We start from the raw sequence: 21,371 nt of genomic DNA, 5'->3' as shown, positions 1-21,371 counted from the left end.
TTTTAGCAAGGACATCGCATTATTATGCACGCATGTAATATAGAGAAATCATAAACACCATGATAATTTTAACAGAAAAGAAAAAGGTTTTGAAGTTAGATAAAATATGGGTGTCGATTTCGCGCCAACAGAATGACAATTGATTATTTTTGGTTGATAATGATGATACTATCCCGAGATAGTCATACAGTGGGGATCACGTGACTTACGGTGGTGCCCCATATGCTTTCTATAAATGCGAGAGCCTCTCAAGCAGTAACCGCTTTACCTCGGAAGATGGCTCCCGCAGTTGTAGGCGAAACATTAGAACGCAGTTTTATTCGTTGATGACGACCCGTCAGCTCATCAGCGTTAATGAAAAAGACGCCAGCTGTGAAAGCCAACATTGTATGATTAATCTTTTTCTTATAAATTTCTGACTCAATTGCGCGCACATACTCGCTGCGTTTACTCCCTACGACATTCGCTACTTGCCCAACCTCGATTAATTACCTTCGATCATTATCACTATTCATGGCGATGCATCAGTTACATGTCAACAACAAACTGAGACACCTTACAGAGTAATTATGAAAAGTTAACAATAATTATGGAAAGGGTAAAAGTGAATCACTTTAAACTAGCCAGAACTTGTAATTTGCCACCTGTATGAGAATAGGTGTAACTACCAACTTCGAATAAATGCGTAGGTTATAAACTCTACAAAGAACAGTAAATTGGACTCACAGTGTCTCAAGTTAGGCTTAACATCTGCACATTGTTTAACAACAATGAACTTTTGCGTGTTCTAATGGTTAGTTTCTCGTTTCTGCTATTCGTATAGATTTCCATAACAGTTTCTTCTGATGGCTCCTATGTAAAAGTCAGTGTTTTGGATGGTACTAACGGCGCAAACACAGAAACTCTTTCACGATTTTCAATTTAATAACGCAGTGAGGAAGAGATACGTTTAAAAAGATGCCTGATGCTGAAAATTTCACTGCCACTGTCATAAATTTTAGGATTCACCTTTAGCTTTCCTTTGTAAAGCCAGCACTTATGGACTGACGATGGTTGGTACGCAATCTTAGTGTAGAATTAATTAATAACAGAAATAATGAATTATGCGCCTGAATGCAGCATGAACAGGACTGAACCGACAGATATTTGTGAAACTCTCCCACTTTTCACAAAGTCAGAAGTCTTCTCTTGAATTGTAATTTTATTTCCTGGTTTCCGCCTCGAAAAACATGTTCAGCTACGGCATGACTAATGGTCTGAAACAAAATAATTGATTTTAATATATACTGAGTTTTGGCGCTCAATGCGAGAGGATGCTTTTTTCCGGAAAGAAGATCTTTGGAAGAACTTCGAGAGTTGGTGCACACAAACTAGCTGCGACTGGTCGTTGCTACGCGAATTGCGAGATGCGTGAGGACGGAGGTCGCGAGAGGGAGTTTTGAGGAGTGCTGTGAGTCCACACAGAATGCAGGGACCTGCCTGCCTTTGTTGCCTAAGATTGTCTTTCGCTGAGGTGATCCGTGGATCTGTGAATTGGTGTCCTTGTACCTATCGATACAATCGTATACGGTGCCTCATGAGACTAATACCGGCGACTGAAAACTATGAACCTTGCTGCGCTTCAGACGAACCTGAGTGTAACGAATATTTGCAAACTGGTGGATTGGGATCATGAGTTGGTAGTGAATGTTTCTCATGAATCGAGCTTTATGCTTGGAACTGTGTATGCTTGTTAAAAGTGTCACAAGTGTATTCGCTCAAGCATACGTTTGCATGCGATTTTGTGGTACAGCTTCCTCAGCTGAATTACATGGGCTAGTCTATCAGTATTCACAACTGAAAACGCTACCTCGCCGAGCCGTTCTTGCTGTATTGACATACACTGACCCTTATTAGTGCAGACTGGCACTAACTTCGTACATTCAGCTTTCATTTTTATCAGATAACGGAGTTAAACCTTGCTTCAATGCTGATATTCGAAGCGCCCATTTAAGCAATACAAGCTTTAGGTGTGGCCAACTGTTGCTCCTTAGTAATGTTACAGACTTAATCTGTTTAGTGCACAACTCCTCGGATCCTATAATTGGTCACCTTTCCCTCCGTGTTATTGGGCAAGCAATTCAATTTGTTTATCGCGGTCCAAATGGTGTGCTCCTATCAGTTGATGGAGGAATGAAACCCCCAATGCAATAACCATATTTGCTATATTGCTGTAGCGAAGGAGAAAGCGTTGGAGCTTTGGTCTTGTATTTAATAGTTGTGTTAAGATTATTCTGTTAAGGTACCTGTCTTAATCTGCTTGACACTTGGCAAATGAAATGTATTTAAGTGTCTGACTGGCAATATTTTCTTGCATTCTGTGCGAATGCACGAAGTTCATTTAATCACCTTTTAATATCTGTAAATTACTACTGGGCAGTTGTAGAATTTTGGGTTTGCGATTTCAGCTAGTTGTGTGTCTTGACAAGTGATTACTTCTGAAATGAAGTGGTGGTGGTGGTGGTGGTTAGTGTTTAACGTCCCGTCGACAACGAGGTCATTAGAGACGGAGCGCAAGCTCGGGTTAGGGAAGGATTGGGAAGGAAATCGGCCATGCCCTTTCAAAGTAACCATCCCGGCATTTGCCTGAAACGATTTAGCGAAATCACGGAAAACCTAAATTAGGATGGCCGGAGACGGGATTGAACCGTCGTCCTCCCGAATGCGAGTCCAGTGTGCTAACCACTGCGCCACCTCGCTCGGTCTGAAATGAAGTGGCTAACGGTCTAATTTGTGTTGATATTCTTGATGTTATAAAATTAATGTCATTTTCTTAGCGTCAGTATTTGTTCGTCTTAAGTTCTGGCACAAATCCAGGAAGTTGGTAGTACTTCAAGATGTTAATTGCCATAATAATTTCTATATATGTAAATCGAAAATTTTATTTATAATACCATTGTTCTGAACATTTGTATGAGATTTGTTAAAACCGTAGATAATACAGGGTGTTTAAGAAAAATTTTACCTTCTGTAAGGAGATCATTATTTTTATCCTTCTTTAAGAGATCATTATTTTAAATATACTGAGATTGTTCAAGCTGAGTGAGATCGGGGGAAAAACTTTATTTTCTCTTTCTTATGATTGCACTACCACAAATACATGCAATTAGTTACGGTTGCTAGATCAAATTTAGCTGTCCAATTGTCAAATAAATTTTCTGTTAAAAAGTTTTAACTGTGAATAGGTTTCCTGTTGTGTTACCCTTGGGTTAGCCTTCCACACTACAGTCTTTGTACTGGCCTTTACCTCGCGTCTGGTAAAATCAGTTTCAATGGTAGCAGAACGTGGTTATGCTCTGGGCAGGGAGGCAGTTTTGACATCATTCACAGTTGTCTTATGATGCCAGTGTTAATTTTTTTCGTTTTTATGTTAAATGCTTGCGATTGTGTCTAGTCATTAAGTTGCAGGAAGGTTCAGGCACTGGAATTGATCTCATGCAAACGTTGGATGTGTCGACTTGGACTATTATTATTATTATTATTATTTTAGAAAATGAGCAGTTAGTTTATGAACGGCAAATACGAGCGCAGGCGACCGGTACGGTTGTGGAGCTTACCGCGCGATCACGGAATATTTTGGACACACCGTTGCGGAAGGGGCGAATTGACGAGATAAGTCCTGCCTTGTCTTATTGTTCTGGGGCTCTTTCGAATGTGAGTGATACGATTGATATGTTGCAAGGTAGTTGTCCGTCGTGATAGGTGAACAATATCCAAGCACAGATTAGTCATTTGTTAAACAGGCTCCGTGATTTGAAACAATTCCAGATTAGTTAGGAGGATGGCATTGTTTTAGAAAAGCTCTTGTGTCAGGTCACGGAGTTACAATTAGATCTCAATGTTCTGCAGTGGCGGTTGAACAACGGAACCACACTTGCCTACTAGGTTCTGCTAGTTCTTCCTTTAGACACAGTGGAGGTGAATATGTATCCGAACCTTTTACTGAACTGCCTAATCCTGTTATGCACCTACTACAGTGTTTGAAGGTGCTACATATTGAAGATTTTACGTGAACCGTGGCTGCTAGTTCGGTTAGAAAAACAGGCCGAAGTACTGGGAACGGTTCATCTTGTGATTTTGCGATTACTATATCCTCCGGCCAGGGAGCGGATAGCATCTTATGTTGCTGAAGTCTTACGTAGACAGTGAAGCCTGAAAGAAATAAGGAAGGACACCATTAGGAACAAAGTTTCTCCTCGAATTAAAAACTAGTTGGTTAATAGATATTTTCTTCGTGTTCAGGGAGAGAATGACGAGTAAACTCTCCAGTATATGTTGATGCAATACGGACTGCTATTAGTGTCATAGAGACAGGTCACGTCTAATATGATGTGAGAGGCCAACCACGTTTATCGAGTTGGCTAGATGGTCCTGAGGATCGCTTATGTGCGTTTTGCCGACTATCGACGGGAAGGCGTAACGGGTGTTTGCATTCAGTCCGACGTGCCCGCCTCCGGAAATGATAGGAGTGTTAAAATAAAATGCTGTGTCTGTTGCGGGAATCCTGGTAATTTTGTGAACCGATGAACAGTGGCATGAAAGTCATGTCCAAACACCTGCACCAGATGGAAGTAGGCGTTTCGACGGTTAAATCGCCTATTAAAGCTGGTTAACGCAGTAGGGTATCCGTTAATGCCGTTTTGCCTTTTGACTGCTCCGAACTCAACCGTGAACCGGTATGTGCCTTAATCGATTCCGGGCGCAGTCTTTCATTCATCAATAATGATTGGTACCTTCAGAATCATAATATTTGCACACCTGCCGCTTTGCAATCGTTTCAGCAAGAGTGTCGTACTACAAATGCACAAATGTTGGCTCTGGTTGGTCATTTCAATGTGAGTATTTCCACACAGGGTTTTCCTTTACCTTTCCGCTTTGTGGGCACTAGACAATTATGTGAGAAAATTATTTTCGGATGTGACTGCATTCAGCATGCTGGTCTAATTTTGAATTATTTTAACAGACAGTTTTCCTTTACGTTTTGCTGTCAACGGCAATTTAAATTGTCAGTGATTCGCGGTAACAGGGGTTATTGTGATCATGAGCCGAGATTGTAAATGTCAAGTGAACCATCTTGTGGAATCTCAGACTCAGGCCTTGTTACGGGTTCCTGATAAATTCCATGATTTATAAACCGAGAGACTGGGCGTCAGAGATAGTATCGAGTATAGGATTTGTCTTATCGATGACATTCTGGCGCGTGACTCGCCTTATCGACTGTCGCCGCATAAAATGATCTTGCGGCAGTTATTGAGCAGATGCTCCCATATGGTGTTACCAGCAGTCCTACTGTCCCCTACGCCTCGCTCATCTTCTCGGTTCCCAAGCACCAGGGATCGGTGTATCGACCGGTCATCAATACTCAGGGATTAAATAAAAAGGTTGTTCTTGAGTCAGTCCACTTACCTGACTTGCATCTCTGTTTTACATGGTTTCCTGGTGCTCGCTGCTTCCTACGTGGGACGTTAATCAAGTCTACCATCAAATCCAGTTGACCGAGCTTTTGAAACAGATTACATCATTTTGAACAGATTGGAATTTATTTTAATTTATTGGCATTCCATTCGGCCTTTCTAGACTTTTGGATAATGTCTTTGGGGATTTAAAGCTTAAATCTGTCTATCATTATTTAGATGACGTGTTCGTCTATAGTACCACCTTCGAACAGCGCTTACATCATCTGGAGGTGGTTCTTCACCGCTTTCGCGATGCCGGGCTTACGGTTAAGCCGTCAAAGATCAATTTAGCTAAAGAGCAAATTTCCTTCCTTTGATTTCCCTTCCACACAACAGCCATTGCGTTGACCTTGACCTTGGCCCTGGTGAAACCGACTACAAAGACATTAGTGATTACAGGTAAATTTTGAAAGTATGTTAATTCTTAGAACACCAGTTTCCGCATACTTACAGGAATTGTTCCTTTACTTCCTCCATTCATGAACTTTTCATTAATTCTCTCTCGTGAAAACCATAAATTCTTTATTCTTTAGAAAAGTGAGAAGTGAAAGTAATTTCAATATGTTTTGCACAATGTTACGTTTTAAGAAGCATTTACTGCGAAATATATCTGATATGCCCATTTAGGAACAAATTTGAAACATAGTGTTACGCACTACAATGAATTTAAAACGAAAAAAAATGAGACCTCTACCTCGATTCACTTTACTCACTTGACTTTAGAAATTCTTTTATAGAACTCTTACCTAGGTCTAGATCTACACCTCCAAAGGCTTTCGTCATCCGATATTTTCCCCTGTATGAAAGAAGATAGTAGTACACAGGCGCTGTATCCTTGTACTTCCTGACAGCCTCATCCGCGTTCCAGATAAATAATCCGTCAGTGTACAACTACAAAGAGAAAAGAATAAACTCCTTTTATGACAGATCATTTCACGAAATACAGAAATACAGCAGTAAAAGGAAACAAAATGACATTGTACAGAGCAATTATGGCCACTTTTATTCACATATGCATTAATATATCAATTAGATGACAACTGAGTAGAATTACACAATAAAAATGATGGGATATTTAGTCTTCTAGCGACATAACTTATTGTAATATTGCATGTGTCCGATGGGTACAGATGCTTCATAAAATATAATTTAGAAAGAAAGAGATTAGTGACTTAACAAATCAAAAGAAATATACTGAAGTAGATTGCTATGGCATATAGGTAGGAAACCAACTGTTTTCTTTCCTACCGACAACATGAAATAGATGTTTCTTCGGATGGTATCCTTTAATTCTAGATTCTTCATGAGAAGTTAACAGTTAAAAAGCTGAAAATATGAATGAAACGCTGCTTATAACAGAGGTGCCTGACTACAATACATTTAATGTACTTTAAATATCTCAGCGTAAGTAAAATGAATCATTCGTCCGTATCTGTCAGTGTTTTTGCTTCGTGGTTAGTGCTGGTGTTTTGATACTACATGGCTCGTTACTTTCTAAATTTATTTCACAATCTCACACAGGGTGTAGTGTAAGCTCCTAATACGAGTAAAGCTTCAGTCGTGCCTTCTGTTGACAGTAATGTAGTGGAAAAATCAAAAGCAAAAAATGGAAATGGCCTGCGCGTCGGGCCTCCTGTTGAATAGACCGGCCACCTGATGCAAGTCTTTCGAGTTGACGCCACTTCGGTGACTTGCGTGTCGTTGGGGATGAGATGATGAAGGCACACAACACCCAGCCCACGAGCGCAGAAAATCTTCGACCCAGCAGGGAATCGATCCCGGGCCCCTTGGCATGACAGTCAGTCGCGCTGACCACTTTTTCTTGTTCAAGGATGGTAGACCGGTGGGGGCTCAGGGGACAAAGTTGCCAGGGGTCGAAACCCGAGGCTTGGCCACAATGTCCCTCTGTGTGGCTGGGTGAGCCACTGAGCCTGTGGAGCATAGAGATGTGGGGGACACAGGAATCAAACGAAATGGAAGGCGTTGTTGTTGTTTATTTATTATCATTTTGTTTGTGTAATATTCACTATTATTATGAAATTATGTGGAACATACACCACTCAGATATCGGGGCAGACAGCAAAAGTAAAGACCCGCCTTCCGGCCCTGATGTTCCACTCGGGACAGGCCGTCCGCCCTGCCACACTCTGCAAACGGCGGCAGGTGGATGGTGGTGTGTGGGAGCGTGGCGTCACCACACCCGCTCTCCCGGCCGTTGTCGGTTTTGTTGACCTCGGAGTCTCCACTTTTAATCCAAGTAGCTCCTCTACTGGCCTCACAAAAGTAAGTGCACCTCGTACCATTCCCTCCACCAAGGAAACCTCCGTGGCAATACTGGAAACCGCTACCGGGGTTTCCCAAATGGCAGGCAGACATGCTGACCACTAAGCTATAAAGGAGGTCTCATGTACTAGGTACCATGACCTACACCTAAGTCATACTCAGAATAAGAATTCAATAATCTTAAATTTTAATGTATTCGGAGCACGAACAGTGTTTTCAATTTGAGAATACTTACTTCACTGAGTTTGCTGGCAGAAATGTGACCTTTTGCGAAGTAGAAGTCCTTAATCTTCTTAGTGACTAAATCTGCCTGTGGCTCTCCGTCATACGATAAAGACAGGGGAAGCAGCCTCTCTCCGTCCTGTTTCATATCTTCCAGTATCTGTTTATTTGCTATGGAGGCTGAAATGTACACAGTAGGTGATGACAGGTATTCAGTGAATAATATGTTTGCCAGTATTGTACGTAATCGTAATGCTACGTTATTTCGCTAGTGACATATGAAATATTTTCTCTTTCAACTATGTACAGTACTGATTTTCAGATTTACTTCTCTGATGTACTGTAATTACGACCGCTCGATTTAGAGACAGGTATTTACAAGGGAATGGCCCAATCCATGTCGAATCGCACCCTAAAATATTTAATGCAGAAAATAAACAAGGGAAGAAATGCGCTATAAAATGTTTTTCTGCTAAGACAAACGGCAAAGTATTTTTTAAAAATTGTTGAAGTTACTTGTTTTTGTAGCTCGAAGAGCCGCTCATGACGGCGGTTTGTACAGCCATCCTAGTTAGTTTGCAGAAGAGCGTAGCGCAGTTTAGTTGTAATACCCAGAGTGACACAGGGGAATGTGAAGCAGTCACAAAAAATGTCATGTATCATTAATGTATTTAATATGAGGCAGTTCCAATCGACAGTTAAACTCTTACATATGTGACTCTTATAAAGGTGGCCAGCAGATCAATAAATTGAAGTGTCATTCGCATGATGGGAACAAATATTCCTCTTACATCAGGCACACCTGACGAAAGAAAAATTAATGCTTTCAAACAAGTCCATGCAATTACTAGTTTTATTTAGGTAGGACTGCGGTGGAATATGAAATGGTCTTGGCTGTGGCTCTACGTCTTGTAGTTGTGGCACACCGAACATACGACGTACTTAAAGCAATTCGTAAAATATGCCAGTGGAAACTGATAAAGCACAAATGACTCAAATTTAAGAATTGCGTTATTCTGAAAAATCTAAGGTGACATGGGGTGATTGGGAATTTCCTTAACACTACTTTCCACTGTCGGAAAAATTCTTTATTAGCAGTCACACTAGTTGTTCTGGATGGAACGCATACTACACTCCTGGAAATGGAAAAAAGAACACATTGACACCGGTGTGTCAGACCCACCATACTTGCTCCGGCCCCTGCCAGAGGGCTGTACAAGCAATGATCACACGCATGGCACAGCGGACACACCAGGAACAGCGGTGTTGGCCGTCGAATGGCGCTAGCTGCGCAGCATTTGTGCACCGCCGCCGTCAGTGTCAGCCAGTTTGCCGTGGCATACGGAGCTCCATCGCAGTCTTTAACACTGGTAGCATGCCGCGACAGCGTGGACGTGAACCGCATGTGCAGTTGACGGACTTTGAGTGAGGGCGTATAGTGGGCATGCGGGAGGCCGGGTGGACATACCGCCGAATTGCTCAACACGTGGGGCGTGAGGTCTCCACAGTACATCGATGTTGTCGCCAGTGGTCGGCGGAAGGTGCACGTGCCCGTCGACCTGGGACCGGACCGCAGCGACGCACGGATGCACGCCAAGACCGTAGGATCCTACGCAGTGCCGTAGGGGACCGCACCGCCACTTCCCAGCAAATTAGGGACACTGTTGCTCCTGGGGTCTCGGCGAGGACCATTCGCAACCGTCTCCATGAAGCTGGGCTACGGTCCCGCACACCGTTAGGCCGTCTTCCGGTCACGCCCCAACATCGTGCAGCCCGCCTCCAGTGGTGTCGCGACAATAGAAAAGAAGAATTTTTAATATTTCCGTCAAAATGATTTCCAAGAAGTGGCACAAATTCATTCATTTCATTTGTTTGGCTCTTGATCTGGACATAACGATATCTCTGTCTCTGGGAGGACGACGAAAAGACTGTTGATATACACTCCTGGAAATTGAAATAAGAACACCGTGAATTCATTGTCCCAGGAAGGGGAAACTTTATTGACACATTCCTGGGGTCAGATACATCACATGATCACACTGACAGAACCACAGGCACATAGACACAGGCAACAGAGCATGCACAATGTCGGCTCTAGTACAGTGTATATCCAACTTTTGCAGCAATGCAGGCTGCTATTCTCCCATGGAGACGATCGTAGAGATGCTGGATGTAGTCCTGTGGAACGGCTTGCCATGCCATTTCCACCTGGCGCCTCAGTTGGACCAGCGTTCGTGCTGGACGTGCACACCGCGTGAGACGACGCTTCATCCAGTCCCAAACATGCTCAATGGAGGACAGATCCGGAGATCTTGCTGGCCAGGGTAGTTGACTTACACCTTCTAGAGCACATTGGGTGGCACGGGATACATGCGGACGTGCATTGTCCTGTTGGAACAGCAAGTTCCCTTGCCGGTCTAGGAATGGTAGAACGATGGGTTCGATGACGGTTTGGATGTACCGTGCACTATTCAGTGTCCCCTCGACGATCACCAGAGGTGTACGGCCAGTGTAGGAGATCGCTCCCCACACCATGATGCCGGGTGTTGGCCCTGTGTGCCTCGGTCGTATGCAGTCCTGATTGTGGCGCTCACCTGCACGGCGCCAAACACGCATACGACCATCATTGGCAGAAGCGACTCTCATCGCTGAAGACGACACGTCTCCATTCGTCCCTCCATTCACGCCTGTCGCGACACCACTGGAGGCGGGCTGCACGATGTTGGGGCGTGAGCGGAAAACGGCCTAACGGTGTGCGGGGCCGTAGCCCAGCTTCATGGAGACGGTTGCGAATGGTCCTCGCCGATACCCCAGGAGCAACAGTGTCCCTAATTTGCTGGGAAGTGGCGGTGCGGTGCCCTACGGCACTGCGTAGGATCCTACGGTCTTGGCGTGCATCCGTGCGTCGCTGCGGTCCGGTCCCAGGTCGACGGGCACGTGCACCTTCCGCCGACCACTGGCGACAACATCGATGTACTGTGGAGACCTCATGCCCCACGTGTTGAGCAATTCGGCGGTACGTCCACCCGGCCTCCCGCATGCCCACTATACGCCCTCGCTCAAAGTCCGTCAATTGCACATACGGTTCACGTCCATGCTGTCGCGGCATGCTACCTGTGTTAAAGACTGCGATGGAGCTCCGTATGCCACGGCAAACTGGCTGACACTGACGGCGGCGGTGCACAAATGCTGCGCAGCTAGCGCCATTCGACGGCCAACACCGCGGTTCCTGGTGTGTCCGCTGTGCCGTGCGTGTGATCATTGCTTGTACAGCCCTCTCGCAGTGTCCGGAGCAAGTATGGTGGGTCTGACACACCGGTGTCAATGTGTTCTTTTTTCCATTTCCAGGAGTGTATTTCAGGGAATATTTCTAATTGCCGGATTGTGCCATTTCCATTTTAGTAGCGTATATCGCTCACTTTTAGTGCGATGGCAGCCGCTTTAAGTCGCGGCATGGATTTCACTATACAGCTGAAGCTTTGCTCTTACCGTCTCAGTTAACCAAGATATGTTAGCTCGTGTGGTAAGATCAATACCCTCGATTGGCAATATATACATTCAAATCTATATCCAGCTCAAGGTTTTAATCTGCTTGGAAGTTTCAATCCGAGTTTCCTGACGACAGTTCACTGTTTACTTCTTTTACAGCCTGCGCTTGCTGACGAAATCTTACTGTTTACTTCTACTGATCACAAAGATCGACATGGCATTGGAAACCCGAGTGGCTAATTTCCATAGTATTCACTAATGGCAGCTACAGTAAGACGAAACTAATACACCACTGGCCATTAAAATTGCTACACCCCGAAGACGACGTGCTACAGACACGAAATTTAACTGACAGGAAGAAGTTGCTCTGATATGCAAATTATTATCTTTTCGGAGCATTCACACAAGGTTGTCGCCGGTGGCGACACCTACAACCTGCTGACATGAGGAAAGTTTCCAACCGATTTCGCATACAGAAACAGCAGTCGACCGGCGTTGCCTGGTGAAACGTTGTTGTGATCCTTCGTGTAAAGAGGAGTAATGCGTACCATCACGTTTCCGGGTTTGATAAAGATCGGATTGTAGCTTATCGCGATTGCGGTTTCTCGTATCGCGTCATTGCTGGTCGCGTTGTTCGAGATCCAATGACTGTTAGCAGAATATGGAATCGGTGGGTTGAGGAGGGTAATACGGAACGCCGTGTTGGATCCCAACGGCCTCGTATCACTAGCAGTCGAGATGACAGGCGTCTTATCCGCATGGCTGTAACGAACCGTGCAGCCACGTCTCGATCCCTGAGTCAACAAATGGGGACGTTTGCAAGACAACAACCATCTGCACGAACAGTTCGACGACGTTTGCAGCAGCAAGGACTATCTGCTCGGAGACCATGGCTGCGGTTACCCTTGACGTTGCATCACAGACAGGAGCGCCTGCGATGGTGTACTGAACGACAAACCTGGGTGCACGAATGGCAAAACGACATTTTTCCGGTTGAATCCAGGTTCTGTTTACAGCATCATGATGGTAGCATCTGTGTTTGGCGACATCGCGGTCAACGCACATTGCATGAGGCGCCATTGACGGCACTTTGTACAGTGGACGTTACATTTCAGATGTGTTACAACCCGTGGCTCTACCATTCATTCGATCCCTGCGGAACCCTACATTTCAGCAGGATAATGCAGGACCGCATGTTCTGGATACAGAAAATGTTCGACTGCTGCCCTGGCCAGTGCACTTTTCCAGATCTCTCATCAATTGAAAACGTCTGGTCAATGGTGACCGAGCAACTGGCTCGTCACAATACGCCAGTCACTACTCTTGATGATCTGTTGTATCGTGTTGAAGCTGCATGGGCAGCTGTACCTGTCACGCCTTTTAAGCTCTGTTTGACTCAGTGCCCAGACGTAACAAGGCCGTTATTAAGGCCAAATGTGGTCGTTCGGGGTACTGATTCCTCAGAGCCTATTCACCCAAACTGCGTGAAAATGTAATCACATGTCAGTTCTAGTATGATACATTTGTCCAATGAATACTTGTTTATCATCTGCATTTCTTCTTGGTGCAGCAATTTTAATGGCCTGTAGTGTACTTTAGTAGTGTTATATCTAAAATAATATAGTCCATCTTACCTATGTAGTCGAACTGTTATTTGGTGAGCTACGTTTTTAGGACAGATAGTATCACAAAATACGGAGTCGTTTGATTGAAGACTGAGCCGTGGCGACTTCTCTTTATCCCTGAGGCCAGCCGTGTGTCGGCTCTTCCCCTTAGCTTGCTTTTCTGTGGCGCGATTGGCCACGAGAAGTTTAAAAAGGTGTGGTCTAAGACAGGTTGACAGGTCGGTTTCCAGCGAAATCGGAGAGGGATAAGAGCACGTTCGGGAGAGGCTCGTATGCCGAGCGCGGTAGGGCTACGGCTGTCGCAGCGGGCAGTCAGCCCTGCAGCAGTGCGGGACCGCTGTTGGCCCAGCTTGAGTGGGTAGGCGCGCCGAAGCCACGTCGGCGTAGCGGAACTATGGTTTGTAGGCGTCGGTAGTGGAAGTCGTTGCTGTCAGTGGGCTGCTAGGCCTCGGTGTGGCTGTGTCCTGTCCTGTGGTATTTCCAACAGCTGCTGTTACAAATGGCGTCCCTTCTAGAGGGTGAGCCATATTAAGTAATTTGTGTGTGCCGTGTCCGAGGCTGCCGTCAGGCGCAGTCAGCGTAGCCTAAACTCTCTCAAGGGGCCGTAGTGTAACGACGCAACGTTTATGAGAAAGCACCTTACTTAAGAAAAGCTTTTTAGTTGTAAATCATGCTATTTTAAGTAGGAGGAAGTAGAGGCGTCTGATTCTGCTGAGCCCCTCAGGCTGCAGAATAGACAAACTAAAACTGCTGTTTGAAGGATTTTCTTTTTCTGTTTTCCTAACTTATGTTCTAGCGCTCTGTATGAAAATCACTGACTGTGCTATGTGCAGTCTGTGGCTGGTGGACATTGTTGGATTATTCGGTATTGTAGTGTTGGGCAGTTGGATGGGAACAGCGCGTAGCGTTGTGCAGTTGGAGGTGAGCCGCCAGCAGTGGTGGCAGTGGGGAGAGAAATGGCGGAGTTTTGAGAGTTTACTATAAGTGGACGAACTGGACGAATGCCCGTCAGGAAAAGGAAATTTGTAAAGATGGAGGTCATGAATTGATATATATATATTAAGGTAAATACGTTGTTTGTTCTCTATCGAATTCTCTAAACCTGTCAGTAGTTAGTGCCTTCAGTAGTTAGAACCTTTTATTTAGCTGGTAGTTTTTGCGCTCGTTGTTTTACGGTGGTTCGAGTAACAAAGATTTTTGTGAGGTAAGTGATTCATGATAGGTATAGGTTTTTGTTAGTCAGGGCCATTCCTTTGTGGGAATTATTGAAAGCCAGACTGCTAAAAATATTGTGTGTCAGTTAAGTGACGATCAGAATAAGTAAAGAGAGAAATGTATGAGTACGTTCAGTTTTGCTCACTTGTTTAAAGATAAAATAACGTAAGAATTTTACCAGCACCGTAATTTCATAATTTTTCTGAGGGGACGTTCCAGTTGGTCTAAATGCTGCGAAATTGTGTCATGCTTGAAGTCTGCTTCACAATCGACTCGTTGTATCCATGAGATGATTAATGTTGTTGTGGAATTCCGATTTTGAAAGCTGAAATTGAAATTCAACTTACGGATAGTTTCACTCGCGCGGCTTACTTATTCACGTGCCAAGAGTGATTTGGTTTTAAATTGGAGCATTCATTACAAACATTCTATTTTTCTTGAGGCTTTTACTTGTTGTGTTTTATATTTCGCCTGATAATAGTCCTTGGCTCCGCACTTTGAATTCAGTATATTTTCAGTTTTTCACTTTGTTGTTACATTATAGCCGGCCGGTGTGGCCTAGCAGTTCTGGGCGCTGCAGTTTGGAACCGCGAGACCACGGGCATGGATGTGTGTGATGTCCTTAGGTTAGTTAGGTTTAAGTAGTTCTAAGTTCTAGGGGACTTATTACCATAGATGTTAAGTCCTATAGTGCTCAGAGCCATTTGAACCATTTTGTGCTCTGATCTCACTTGCCAAAGAAGAACAGTCTTCAGAAAGGTCAAATACGATCATGACTCATTATGTGACTATTGAATTTATTGTCATCATATTAGATCTGGAGCAAACATTTTAATACCAGTGCATGCAACAGATAGCAATATATTTCTAAGCAAGAATAAACATTAAGATTTATGCTGGAGAACCAAAACATCACGACCACTGCCCACCGAGAGAGTAAACGCTGCCGGATGGCGCTGTGGGCCCGTGACTTCATAAGTATTGTGTCTAAGCGGAGCAGAGCGGAATGGGGAACCATTCTAGTTACAATTCGCACAGCAGATGGGAAAATTCTCCGCCACATTGGCAAAGGGGCTTTGTTACTGTCCGGCTCCTGGGAATCTGCGAAGTTGATCTGTGGTCCGGGTACAACTGCCGTGAGCATCCATGGAAAATGGTTGGCCGACACGAAAACAAGGAACAGATGACGACGTATTGGACATTCACGCTTCATTCCAGAATGTGAAGGTCGCAGGCCTACTTTTTCTGTGAGCGCCGGATAGGTGACAATCTGTGGCAGGTCGGACTATACAATAAATGCTGATGCGGGCTAAAGAATTTAGGAGCGTGTAGTTAACATAAACTCCGTACGGGACAATTCCTATGCTTTCCCATGTTGACCCAGTGACAACGTAAACTGTGATCGCGTTATCAAGACTGCTCCGTGGATCAACAAAAGCGTGTCGCCTGGTTGGAAGTATCACGTTTCTCGTTACACCAAGGCCATGGTCGTGCCCGGGTGCACCATCATCCAGGCGAACAGCTGTATACACCCCACCACGCTCGCACGGAGATTTGGCAGTATTATGCTATGGAGGGTTTAATGTGCGATACCAAGGGAGATGGAGTGTCAGTCGAAGGTGCCATGAGCGGTGTGAAATACGCAAACATTATCAAGGACCACTTTCATCCCATCATACTGCATTCCTTTCCTGATGGGGATGGCATGTTCCAACAGGATAACTGTCTGAGTACGATGCCTCTCGTGACGGCGCTGTTTTATAAAACATTCTAAGGTTTGCTCCTGTCAGTTCAGGATAGAACCTCAAACTTTCGGCGATTGTCTCCAGTGTCTTCGTCAGGAGCGACTGACTGTCAAATCTGCTGTTGCAGTGACTTATGTAGCCAGCAGACGGCTCCTAATTGGTGGGTAATTACATAATGCTGTCAAAGTCTGCGCTGATGCCGCCACCACTCCTGTCGTAGTTTAAACATTGGGGCGAATATCTCTGCCTCTCCTCTGCACCGAAACCTATGCACCTCTAAGATTATATTCATGACGGTTGAAACCCCTGTCACACGTTCTTTTTTCTACAGCCTCTTTAATTGCAAAATCGCAGTTTGTAGGATTTGGGACAAAAATTTAGTTTGTCAAACAGTATTTTGTGTTTGTTCGTGAGGCTGTGCTCAACACCCGTGCATTTCTCCAATTCTCCATTTTTAATATGCCGTTGATGATACGCACAGGGACTGGAAGCGGTGCGGATTGACTGACCGCTATAACAGTTTCTGCACCCAGAAGGAATATTCATAACGTCACAGTAAAGTGGCATCGTTGTTGGAAGATAGCACGTACAAATTCCTAAAGCGTGACTCAATTCTGTCTGTCATACAGCAAGGAGACGGTGGAGATACTGAAGAATTCTAGTCTACCATAGAGCACGAACTCCAAGACGTCCCAGACTTTATGGATTACCTAACGTGTACAAGGAAGATATTCCATGGAGGCCAATTCTTATTGCTATTGGTTCTCCTATCTACCGACTGGCAAAATATTTAAGTAAGCCGATGGCTCCGATATCTCAGACATTCACTGAGAAAATGAACCAGGTTAGAGTTGTTCCAAACGATATTTTAGTCAGCCTGCATGTGGTCTCTTTCATTACAGAAGTTCTTGTGGAGGCACACTGGAATGTTGGCAGAGCATTCTCCTCCTGAACGATAAAGTTGTTCTGCATGTTTATAATCATCACCCACTTCTTTAGCGTGGTAAAGGTTTTGAAATGACGGATCGAGTGGCTAAGGGTTCTCCGTTGTTTCCAGCAGTGGCAAACATTTTTATGAAATATTACGAGGAACATGCATTAAAATTGGCTTCCCTTCATCGATATTCATTTTGTCCTTAGGTTGTCTGCACGACTATGATCTGGAAATTCGGTGCAAAAGCTCTCGAGCACTTCCTTGAACTTATGAACAGTATGCACGAAACATCCAGTTCACAATCGAATTAGAGAAAGCAGGGAGGCTGCCGTTTCTAGATGTTCTGGTAGAACGAAAGCCGGATGAACATCTCGGCCACTCAGTGCACCGCAAGCCGACCCACACTGATTTGTACCTCAGCGGCTACAGTTTTCACTACGCAGTCCAGAAGAGAGAAGTTTTAAATACACTGGTACACAGATCCTTTTTCTGCCAAGGGCCATCTGGACTCTGAAATTAACCATCTGAAGTACGTGTTCCGAAAGAACGGCTGCGAGTCACGTAATATGGAGTCAGAGATCTCTGACAAAAGCAAAGTGAAATGGCGATGTGCCAGCGATTGCATTCCTTCCTACTTATTTATGTTGTTAGAAGGTAGCAAAATATGTCCTATATTTAAGGCTGATTAACAAGTACACTGTTTATGTTCTACTGATTTTTGTTTATTTCAACTTGGTTGCGGCTTATTGAGCCCTCTTCAGACGTTACTCAGTTGCTTCCTGAAGATGACCCAATAAGCCGAAAAGTAGTATGAAATAAAAATCAGTACAAGAACAAAGTACTTGTTATTCAACGCTGAATATAAGATACATTTTCCGACCTCCCAAGAATATAAAGAAGATACTACACCCTTGTTAACTACATCTAATCTACATCAACACTCTGAAATCCACCTTACGGCTGGTGGCGGAGGGAACCTCGATCTAATACTAGTTATTTCCTTTCTTGTTCTTCTCGCAGACAGAACGGGGGAAAAACGACGGTCTGCATGCCTTCCTATGGGCCATAGATTCTCGTATCTTATCTTCGTGGTCCTTATGCCCAATGTATATTGGAAACAACAGAATCGTTCTGCAGTCAGCTTCAGATGCTGGTTTTCTAAATTTTCTCAGTAGTATTCCTCGGAAAGAACGTCACCTTCGCTCCAGAGATCCCGAAGCATCGCCATGCGTGTTGTTCGAACTTACCGGCAATAAATCTAGCAGCACTCCTGTGAATTGCCACAGTTAAGCACAGTCTCGGCCTTAGGATCCCAGAAATTTACAACAACCCTTGTGACCGTGGAAGCAATTACATCGGTCAGTCCATCTGCACCGTTTCCGACAGCTGTGGGTGTTAAAAATCGATAACTGGAAAAATGTGCAGTTGCTGAGCACAGCCTCACAGACAAAGACAAAATACTGTTAGACGAAACAAAAGTTTTGTCCCAGGCTCCTACATACAGGAGTCTGTAATTAAAGGGACTTTATGAACCTGAAACGTGATAGCAGATATAATAGTAACGGTACATGGAGCGAGCTCACGATGCAGAGAAGAGGCAGAGACATTCACTGCAGTGTTTACGCTACAACGGGAATGGTGGCGCTCCAGCGCAGACGTTGACACATCTGAGACAGCATTACGTCATTACCGCCCGATAAGTAGCCGTGTCCTATATAAACCACCACAACAGCATTTCTGACAGTCAGTTGCTCCTAATGAAAACGATGGAGACAATCGTTGAAACTCGAGGTTTTATCTTGAACTGACGTGGCAGGAAGTCCGAGAATGCTTAATCCAGGATTACTGTCTGTGTTACGTAGTCAGAATTGCGATATAGTGATTTGAGGAGAGTGATAGTGTATCCATGTCGATGTATTGACCATCTCCTTCGCCTGGTCTCAGTGTGACAGATCTCGTCAGAGGCGCTGTCGGGCGCTAGTTCGTCCCCACTATCCACCGGTCCGCCATTTATGGGAACTGCTTCATCTGTACGAAGATACCTCGTACCACACGCCTCAGAAACCTAGCAAAGGCTTTTCAATCCCATTAAACGTAGTACCGCTGCTTCATTTTAACACGCTATTAAGCACTCGGTTATAATGTTGTTGGCACACTGATGAATAACGAAAAGCAATACATTCTCACATCTTACTATAAAGAAGCGTACTCAATCTGAGAATTTCCTTACAAATAACATAATGTTACAATTACGCTTTAAATTTGTTAACACAGGCTGGTTTTCGTGATATAGGAAATGATACCTTAAAGCATCTTCATTTTTTCTGTTGCTAACTTTTCGGCTACTGACACTATGAAAGAACAAAAATTACGTTATGGGCCGAACTGAGTCAGTAATACAGGATTTCCTTCAGTCCTTTCTTCGTAGCGGTAATTCATAAAGTCTTCTAGGCGGTTTAAGTAGAATAGTTTGTATGGCATCAGCATCGAAGGAGCTGCTTCTATAGCCATATCTACGAAATTAGTAGTATCCCATGCCGTAAACCTTTCAGAATCATCGCCGAATCAACGTGTAAATACGAATCCTTACCCGCTGCAAAAAGGTACCCTTCGTCATGGGTGGCACCTGTCATCCATGGAACTGCTGTGTGAGGCTTCAGATCAAGTGGATGTTTGGGCAGGAACGAATCTTCTCCCTCACCTTCCACAGCTGGTCGAAAAGGTATAAGCGGACTGAAGAACCACTCCTGCAACATAGAAACTATTCGTTATTTAGGTTCTCGGATCTATCACAGACATTCGGATGTAATAATAAATTACCTGTTTCGTGAAGATATAACAACGAAATACAACTCTTTTAAAATCATTTGGTTGGTGTTCAAAGTACAGACTTTCTTATAGATTTTGTACTAATCGAACTCACCATGAAACTTTAAGTATTTATCTCCTGACTTGAGCCTTCCGTTCCCTTACGTCTAATAATAGTTAGTACAAGATAGACCAAGAGTAATTTCTTCACAGCGCATGGCTTAAATTGTGCAAGCAATTTCTTCGACGGTAACAAGACAACTGTGTGCAAAATTTACAGATGCCTCAAAAAGCGAATTTTCTCAATAAAACAAATCTACAAGAAAGATAACCCAATTTTTAGACCAAATTTTCTACAGTGTGTTCCTCAATCAGAGAAATGGCGAAATGGGTTCGTTTATTATGCAGTTGCCAACGTCAAAGGAAGTTCAGTGAACAATTTTTGATGTTGCTGAGCAACAGTCATTGCAACCCACGTATCTGCCTTTTATACCATCTTCAAGTGAATGAAGTTACGTCATTAACATATATTGCATGAAATCCAGCTCAGAATTGGCCATAAACTCAGTCACTTGAAAATGGTATAAAAGGCCGAAACCTGGGTCGTAATTAAATAAACAACGATTCAGTCAAATTGCGGTGGGTTCATTTTTTTTAAAAAAAAAGTAAGTTCAGGGTCGATAACGACGACATCCTTTAAGACGAAGCACAAGCTCACAGCAGGGAGGGTAACGACATAATCTGACTGTTACCTTTCAAAGCAATAACCCCAGCTTTAGCCTTATGCTATTTAGGGGATTCAGTAAATATCTCACACTGGCATTGCGGAATAATATTCCGGTTTCATACCAGTACCCCAGCTTGCTCAGTGTTAATGTAGATATTAGACCATGAATTAGTGGAGGAATGTCCTCTCGGATGAATTCTGCTTCCTTGCAGAGGCTACGAAGAACATTTATAGAGTCCTTGTCTTAAGAGACCACTGTTGTGGATATTACGGTAGTGCTGTGGAATAGTGGTATGCAGAAAATTTCGAATACACATAGGGATATGAATTTCCCATCACGGACTACCCCAGACGGTCACTTGGCTGTTTTCCAGCAGTGACTGATACAGAGTTCAAGCATACCGTCTCGCTAACAAGCAAGTTTGACTCCTGGGAATGACTATGCTCACATAAGTTTCACCATCATGGGGTCGATAATATTGTTTCGTAAAATTTTTTGAGTGGGTGTCACCAGTTTTATAATTTCTTTAATTATGTTTTTGTATGTTTTTATACGCTAAATATTGTCCAACAATGCTCCCGATATACCGTTTCGGGAATGCGTTAACTTTGTGTTCAGTGTACAATGACGAAAAAAAAAGAACGCAACACCAAGAAGGAGCTGTACAACATAAGCAAGCGTTAGTAGGAGTGTTTCTACATCTGAAAAATGAAGTTTATTCTAATTCCGCGTCAGTGGCGTAACGAGGATGTAAACGAGGTTTGCTTGATATACACGATGTAATGGTCGTGAGCGTTAGTTTTCTTTGAGATTTAAAGAGACAAAGA

General features: G+C 43.9%; 1 protein-coding gene across 2 annotated transcripts in view; it reads right to left on the bottom strand.

Annotated features, from left to right (window-relative positions):
- Positions 1-21,371, bottom strand: part of LOC126354701 (venom carboxylesterase-6-like) — a 201,424-nt gene that overhangs the window by 126,974 nt on the left and 53,079 nt on the right. The window contains exons 6-8 of one of the 2 annotated variants that reach the window (XM_050004520.1): positions 19,599-19,755; positions 8,014-8,180; positions 6,242-6,386 (exon numbers count right to left, since the gene is read on the bottom strand). The exons of the other annotated variant lie outside the window; for it this stretch is intronic. Of the exons in view, the coding sequence (XP_049860477.1) occupies positions 6,242-6,386; positions 8,014-8,180; positions 19,599-19,755 (469 nt within the window). The remainder of the gene's footprint in view (positions 1-6,241; positions 6,387-8,013; positions 8,181-19,598; positions 19,756-21,371) is intronic. 2 annotated transcript variants of the gene reach the window in all.

This window comes from Schistocerca gregaria, chromosome 3 (assembly GCF_023897955.1).
Source record: "Schistocerca gregaria isolate iqSchGreg1 chromosome 3, iqSchGreg1.2, whole genome shotgun sequence".
Taxonomy (NCBI): Eukaryota; Metazoa; Arthropoda; class Insecta; order Orthoptera; family Acrididae; genus Schistocerca; species Schistocerca gregaria.
Note: the sequence above shows the minus strand (reverse complement) of the source record. Positions and strands in the feature narration are given on the sequence as shown.